The 7,837-nt window shown below is 36.8% G+C and overlaps 1 protein-coding gene across 1 annotated transcript; it reads right to left on the bottom strand.

Annotated features, from left to right (window-relative positions):
- Window positions 1–740: 740 nt before the first annotated feature.
- On the bottom strand, window positions 741–6,606 carry LOC109011340 (malate dehydrogenase [NADP], chloroplastic-like). Its single transcript, XM_018992498.2, has 14 exons — window positions 6,218–6,606; window positions 6,046–6,139; window positions 5,375–5,461; window positions 4,514–4,598; window positions 3,375–3,556; window positions 3,207–3,277; window positions 3,027–3,117; window positions 2,852–2,926; window positions 2,665–2,766; window positions 2,421–2,543; window positions 1,780–1,848; window positions 1,624–1,692; window positions 1,260–1,313; window positions 741–1,171 (listed from the first exon to the last, which is right to left on the bottom strand). Exons 1-14 carry the CDS (start codon window positions 6,373–6,375, stop codon window positions 1,118–1,120), a joined length of 1,314 nt encoding a protein of 437 aa, XP_018848043.2. The 5' UTR covers window positions 6,376–6,606; the 3' UTR covers window positions 741–1,117.
- Window positions 6,607–7,837: the final 1,231 nt, after the last annotated feature.

The following is a 7,837-nucleotide window of genomic DNA, read 5'->3' as shown; positions in this document are numbered from 1 at the left end:
ATGATTTATTTTTAATCGAATCGAGCTAACGAGTCGACTCGAGCATAAACGAGTTGGCCTTAACAATCCTTAGTCGAGTCGAGTCAAGTTTTGTCCAATATTTGTCATTTACAAATCGAGCGGATATCTACTTTCATGAACGAGCTATTTTTTTTATGATTCGAGTTTAACTGAGCGAGTACCAAGAATGCTATTGAATATACTGGTTCATTTATAGCCCTAAATATTATTATAATATTATTTTTATTTTGAGATTTGAAAATATTGAATTGATTTGTATGTTTTGTTTAAAAGTTTAAAAAAATTGTAATGATTATGTAATAATTAGATGAAAAAATTGAATTGAAATTGAAAGGTATTTGTGTTTATTATGTTTGGATATTATGATGAAATGGAATTTGCTAATCCATACCAAAGCCTTGCTAGTCCTCGCCCAACACGACGGCTGTGTTGCTCTTTTTGTACGACTCGGGATGCCCCCGTGCTTTGAACTATTTTCGGTAGTTGGCCTTCCGCTTCTTTTTCGTCTCTTCCCAACGATATGCAAACACAATAAACAAGGAAATATAAGTAACTGATCAACAGGATAAGCCGAGAAAGAACAAGGCCAAATCCCACGCTTTGAGGCACCAACCAAAAGACACATTTACATTTACAATGCACTTTTCTTCCCTTGAAACTCCCCTCTAATCGTCTTTGCTGCGTGCCCAAAAGGAAAACAACTCCCATCTTTGCCATTCTAAAGTGCAATTGCCTACTCAAGGGCAGTCATTAACACGGTTATCATAGAAAGGTTTTTCAGGTTACACATTTTAAGCAATGGGTCCCGAAAAATGATGATATACAGCAATCACACTTACTAGAAGTTCATAATAGAATTACTGGCAGAAAGATGATTTAGGCCAGATCGGCCTAGGCAAGGAGAGCAAAGGAAAATATGCTTCAACACAAAAGCTCCAAGCTATACCATCAAAAGAAGTTATCTTCAAAACTCAACGAGAATCTCTATTTCATAAATAATGTAATGATCTTAATTTCAGTATCTAGTGGCTCTCCATACGGCTCATTGTGGTAGTTTTCGTATCACTTCTTGAGATGAAAAGCAGCCCGATAAGTGTTACATCTCCCCAGGAAGCATCGTGTCCTCGGGTAGATCGCAGAAAGCAATGCCCTGCCAAAAGAAAAGACAGCGCATATGAAGCTGATAAACACACACAGCAGGGGGCAAGGGTGAGATAACTACAATATCTAGTATCTACCTCCCCTGTAAGGTGGGCCACGCATCTCTTCTCAGCTAGCAGTTCAGCTTCAGTCTGCAGAAAAGGGAAAAAAGATTATGTCGATTGGGGAGATCCTAAATTCTTTTTGCTAACTGACCATGACTTGGAGTGACATTACACCAAAATGAACTCTCTTCATATTCTGTTCAAGTACATACTAGATGAGTACTGATTTTCAGAGCAAATGAATATTAGTTTAGCTCGATGCATGCTTAACCGACCACTTCATTGCGTGATCATTCATACATATGTATACTACAATGATTGTCACCATTGAGAAGAACGGATTTTGTTCTACTGTCATATTGAATCCGGACACCTCTTAAATCAGAAGATAGCTCACCTTGTTTATTCGCTTCAGAAGGTAGTCATCAAATATTACATCCTTGACAAATTCATAATCACCATCTCCCTGGAGGATGGGAAGAATAACGTATGAGGGTAAAGTCAAATAAATAGTATGGAAAAAAAAAGAAAAAGAATTCAGACTTCAACTTACTTTTGATCTGCATGGCATGCTGAAAACAATATCCTCTGCTATTCCATAAGGATTTCCGTTGGTATAAACCTACAATGACACTGTAACTATGAGACTGGAGACTAAAGCCAGTCTTTAATGTGTCAGTTGAGGAACATGATTATGATAGTCCTTGAATTGACTATATAACCCGATTACTTATGCTACCTGGGCAGGAGTTTCCAGTTAAAGTGGCATTCAACTAACAGTTTCACTTCAAAAAATACTCTCTCTGATAACAAATATCTCACTATTGAGTCACCACACTGTTACTATTCGTAAATCTAATACCATGCTTACTGATTGAAGGACTTTTTCATTTTGATCTGTTGCTTTCATATATTACAGAACATGGGACTCTTTGTTTTGACAAATTGTGAAGAAAAAGAAGAGAAGTTGGCAAAACAAAAACCCAAGACTATAACTGAATGATTTCCAAGAGCCTCTTCTGTTTTTCATCATATATGTTGTGATTTCTTTACTCCCACCATTGGTATGAGTGGGGTCGGTGGACCTCCCCAACGGTACGATTGCTTAGCAATTTTCGATTTGGTTCTCAACAAACTGACAGCAGAAAAATAGCTTATATCTGTATGCTTGCATTCTAATGAAATTGAACTCACTCCAGATGAAAACCAATCACCCTTGGGGGTGGGAGTGACTAAAGACCGGATTGCATCGACAATAGACACAGAAGTAGATGCAGCAGAAGATCTTCCCCATTTTTGGATCAGCACACCACCTCTCTGCAACTCAAAATTTACTATTTAGCACCTGAAGATGAAACTCCTGTTGGTCAATAGTTGACCTTGCTATTGCACTGAACTATGTTAGCATCTTTGTCTATTATTGTTCTGCAATGCTTACCTTTTGGACCTTTTCTGTAAATTCCTCTTCTAACCACTTGTGATCCTTGATAACTTCTTTGACACGCAAGCCATTGATTCTAGCATTTAAAAAGTCTGGGACCTGGTAAAGTTAAATACAGAGATTCTTTAGAAGACGAGGAGGGAATTTTTTCATGCTTGCTATTACAACAGGATCTCTTAACGACCTGTGTGGTTGAGTGGTTTCCCCAGATGGTCACGTTTGACACTTTATCATAGAAGACACCTGCCTTGAGGGCCAGCTGCGTAAATCATAGCCATTATTTAGAATAATTCTTTTTTGGCCATGACAACCATAACTATTTATAATTGCTGCCAGCAATTTTCATGAGGTAATTGTACCTGACATTTTGCTCTATTCTCGTCTAACCGGGTCAAAGCATGAAAATTTTTTGCCGGTATGTTTGGAGCATTCTTCATACAAATTAATGCACTGCATAGGAGAGGAAACACAACACAGTTACAGGCACAATATGAAAACAAAAAACTGTATATCCAGCAACCAAAAACAAATCCACTTACTTAGTGTTGCAGGGGTTGCCTACAACTATTACTTTGACATTACGGGATGCAACGGCATTGAGAGCCTTTCCCTAAAACGATGGAATAAAAACAGAATACATGAATCAACTTGGTATAGCCTTGCAGAAAACTTTATGATTCATACCAAAATGAAAATGTGAGAGATACCTGCTCCGCAAAAATCTGCCCATTTATGTCTAGTAAATCAGCCCGTTCCATCCCAGGCCCTCGAGGCTTTGCTCCTATTAAAAGGGCCCATTCTACATCTTGAAACACATCATATGGATCAATGCCTATACTAACCTCCCTCAGCAAAGGAAACAAAGAATCCTCCAATTCCATAGCAACACCTGTATGAATTAGCTCAACATGGAAATATGTCAGAACATCATTCTAGAAAAATTATTCTTAGAAAATAGTAAATCTGAAGACAAATAGTTACATTAAAAAACAAAAGATTAAAGAGAGATTTTTTTTCTGCTATCTATACTTTGTTAATAGCGTAAAATAGAATATTGGGCATGATAATTAAACTGGAATTTAAGTTCGCCCAATTCCTTAACAAGGAACAGCAAAATATTTTTTCAAGAACTCATATACAAACCGTCCCACTGAGATTCTTTTTCTTCCTTTTGTTTGATTTTCTAGTCATAATCTTGATCAATAAGGAAGGAGAACTCAGTTACTACCAATATGTCCCCGGCTCCTTTATGAAAGAAGGATCATACACCAGTAAGGAATCATATATTTCCACATTGAAAAATTTTACTTAACTATTCCGCTAGTTGTGTCCCACCTATGGAAGGGAGTTTGAATTCACACGTGAAGAGGAATATCGGAATATTAATTAAATGATTAAATTAAACACTTCCTAATTAACAGTAGACTTTTAAAAAAATAATTTTTTATCAAAATGTCCTCCATTTTGTTCAAAGAATAAACTAAAGGTTTTGTTTTACCCATGAAAGCATATGCCCTTAGCTTTTGGTTTGGTTGAAGATATATTTTCTTATGTGATACAAACCAGATGATCTTATCTCATACCTACACTATGAAGGTAATAAAGAGAGAGAAAAAAGATGAGCTTCACAACTCAGGAGACATGCAAGATGAAAGTCTCATGCATGCATTTGTGTTGCCAGTTCCTATTGGTTACAGGAAAAAAAACCATGTTCTAAGGACAGAGATAATTGTGGTAATAGGGGAAGGTCATTTCAATTATATATATTGCTTGGGTCGAACAATGCTGCCCTGTTAACTTTTGCAACTAAAACTCTCATCAGAGTGTGTTGAATTAAGAAACAAACCTTCAAGGGCTTGGAAGGACCTTTCAGAACCCAATAATTTCAAAGCAATAGGTTGATCAGGACCAAAAACCTCACCAGATGCAAGCTGGAAAAATAAATATAAAGTCAGATCCTATGTCCAGAAGAAACAGCTTTCACCTGTTATTACCAGGTCATGATGTTATTTCTTCTGTTAGGCGTTTTTTCCTTCTTTCCCTCCACTGAACAGTTTGTTGTGACTTGGTTTTAGTGCTTCAAATGCTGTGGACTTGGATTTAATTTATGTGAATTTGCAAAAGGAGCCAATAAGAGTTCGAAGGGAGCTTAATTAATGTGCTGTGCATGACAACTTTTCAGTAGTTATCCGAATGAGTAAGGCATTACCTTGATGAAAAACATACGTAAATAACAACTTTTTCTTTTTCTTTTTTTTTCATTTTATCTTTTTAATGATTTTATGCTCTATGCCTGTGATTTTGGACAGCTAAAATCTTAAAAGAGGTTTTTCACAAAAAATAAAAGTTTTGGTACATAATTGCATCAACAGGCTGGGGTGAATCTTACTATAGACTGGAATCCTCCAGTTTCAATTTTTCAAAACAAAAAGAGTTCCTACGTCAAACTTATGGGAACAAACTAATGATGATAGGAATGATTGGGTCAAACTGTGGGCTCAAATCTTAATTGCTTAGTATCCCATGCGCAATTTTGGTGGCGATCAATGTCAATTTTAATCTAATAAAGAGTGCCTAGTTTTTTTTTTTAAAGCAAAATATATATTGATATAATGATATATATATATATATATATTTAATGACCTCCCAAGAACAAAGGGAAAAAAAAAAAAAAAAGATTCTAGGCTTTGGATTTAAGAACTCTTACTTTGAAAAGCAGATGATTAGATATCATCCCAGCAGCACCCGAGACCGCAATATTAATTAATTTCTTCCACGATTTTGTCTCTTCCTCCTGGGATCACGCCAATAAAAGACTTGTTAGATGTAGAAACGCGGATTAAAAGAGGAAGAAAAGTTCTGATTCTGGTGAGCCTTTGCCGCATGAAAAGAGTTCATAGATGTCAAGGATATGGACTTGTCTATTCTCCCACTCTCACCCTCTCCAAAGAAACATGCACGGGAAAGAGAATTCATGAATACGGGGAGAATAAACAACTTAAAAAAAAACAGAACAACTTTTATCTTTCAGAAACCGGAAAGGAAACTTTTACAATCTACTGCAATACGGGCCTTTTGTGAAATCAACACTTGTGAAATCACATAGTATATTTGAGTTCGAATCCTACCCAACACTCTATCTCATTTAATTAATATTCCACAAGTCTTGGTTCACTCATCGAGAGGGAGTAAACTTTTAGGATAAATAGTGATTTCACACCTCGCATCCACAAATGACTACTACGCATAATGGCAAACGATATCAATGCATTTATAGTAGGCATTGGAACTACTACTCAATCGAAATTTTACATTTAAATTCAAGATGAGTGATTGTGCTAACATAAAAAGACGAGCATTTCCTGGACGGAAACTTACAGCCTTGAGATCATATGTGAGGCAGAACACGCCGTAGCATTCAGACTTGTTCTTGGGGTCCTCATCTTGCACTGCGACCGGAGATTTAACTTGACTGAGAATTTAACAAAACAAAAAACCCATAAGACTATGGTCTCAGGAAAGAATTGGTGGGGATTGCCTAGAAGCTTACTTTGGTGCAACAGAGCACGAGATTGCGGTGCGTCTAGCTGGAGGGAACTGTCGAAAAGCGCAGCGGCGGTTATTGTAGAGACGGTTCGATAAGAATGATATTTGAGAGGATTGCAGGTTGGTTTTGGTGTATGATGGCGATAACCCTGCAACCGCCATGGCAGCAGAGACAGACGCTTTAAGAGAGGGTGAGAGAGGAAAAAAGTTTGATAGAGCTCTAGCCCAGAGAGACAAGCTCTCCTAAACAAGATATAGAAAGAGCTTAACGGAGAGGGGGTTGAGATTCTGACAACTTAAAAAGACTGTGATATGGAGGAGCGAGTGGTGGAGGAAGTGGAGAGAGAGGCAGTCGGAGTAAGAAAGGATTATTTTGTTTTGAAAAGGCGTTAGTGTAAGGACGCGCACAAGACACTTGTCAGATAAAAGCGAGCCATGAAATCTCTTTGTTGTTGGGCTTTTAATGGGCCGGAAGTACAGCTTCCTAGTAGTAGAGGCTCTTCTATTTTGACACGTGTGAATATGGTAGTACTGATAATTTTGTACTCTTTCTTTTTATGGATCTAATTTGGGATGTTGGGCTTAACTTTGGTGAAAATGATTCTGGTTATCCGATAATATACAACTTTTATTGAGGTGTTTCATACAAACGAATACATTAAATTTAGTTAGGCTTTTGATGGTTTAGATGACAGATTGTGAAGGATTTTTTAGAATAATCATTATTTTTAATTATTTGACCGAATCGTGACAGATTATGACAAATTTAGTTATTTTTATTGCATCATGTAAATTCTACAATATTTAATATTGTTCACGTAATTTATTTTCACAACTATATATAGCATTACCATCCTTTTTTTTCAATGCTCGAAAATGGTCCGATCTACTTCTATTAAGGCATCTAGCATAGGGGTGTCAAATCGTGTTAACGGGTCGTGTTCGTGTCGTGTCAAGGTATGTACATTACACTTAACGGGTCAACACGAACATAAGGATTTCGTGTCAAAATTCTAAACCCGAACACGACACGATAAGATAACGGGTTGACACGACACGACTCGTTCCGTTTCAACCCGTTTACGTTAATGGGTTGGACATACACGATACGATACGACACGACCCGTTTGACTTAATTGATTTTATATAAATATTTAAATATAAATAATATCTATAAAAAATAAAAAACTAACTACAAGTCTAAAATTACAATCCAAACAAATATAATCCACACAATTTGTAATAATATTCATTATTAAAATTACATCCCAAATGTAATAGATAAAACATACAATGTATATATATTAATATTACAATCTCAAATATAATAAAAAATTAAAAATACAGATCTAAACAAATTTAGAACTTGAAGAAGGAAGTGGGGCGTCCTCCCTACCCTTTAGGTCTAAGGGTATAAAGGTAAATTTAATTTTCTTAACGGGTCATAACGGGTTGACCCGTTAGTGACCCGTTAAGCAATCGTGTCTTAACGGGTCAACCCGTTTTGACCCGAACCCGTTAAGGCTAAATCCTAACCCGCTTTTATCGTGTCGTGTTCGTGTTGGGTTAACCGGTCGTGTCACATATTGCCACCCCTAAATTCCAGCCACAATGAAGAAGGAGC

This window comes from Juglans regia, chromosome 7 (genome assembly GCF_001411555.2).
Source record: "Juglans regia cultivar Chandler chromosome 7, Walnut 2.0, whole genome shotgun sequence".
NCBI classification, from domain to species: Eukaryota; Viridiplantae; Streptophyta; class Magnoliopsida; order Fagales; family Juglandaceae; genus Juglans; species Juglans regia.
This window is presented reverse-complemented; position numbering and strand designations above follow the sequence as displayed.

Excerpts from the sequence above, each read along its gene's own strand:
- LOC109011340 (XM_018992498.2), bottom strand. The coding sequence starts at position 6,375 with ATGGCGGTTGCAGGGTTATCGCCATCATACACCAAAACCAACCTGCAA. Across the intron at positions 4,599-5,374 it reads CTAATCATCTGCTTTTCAAA|CTTGCATCTGGTGAGGTTTT; the intron begins GTAAGAGTTCTT and ends TTATTTTTCCAG. Across the intron at positions 3,278-3,374 it reads GGCAGATTTTTGCGGAGCAG|GGAAAGGCTCTCAATGCCGT; the intron begins GTATCTCTCACA and ends CCATCGTTTTAG.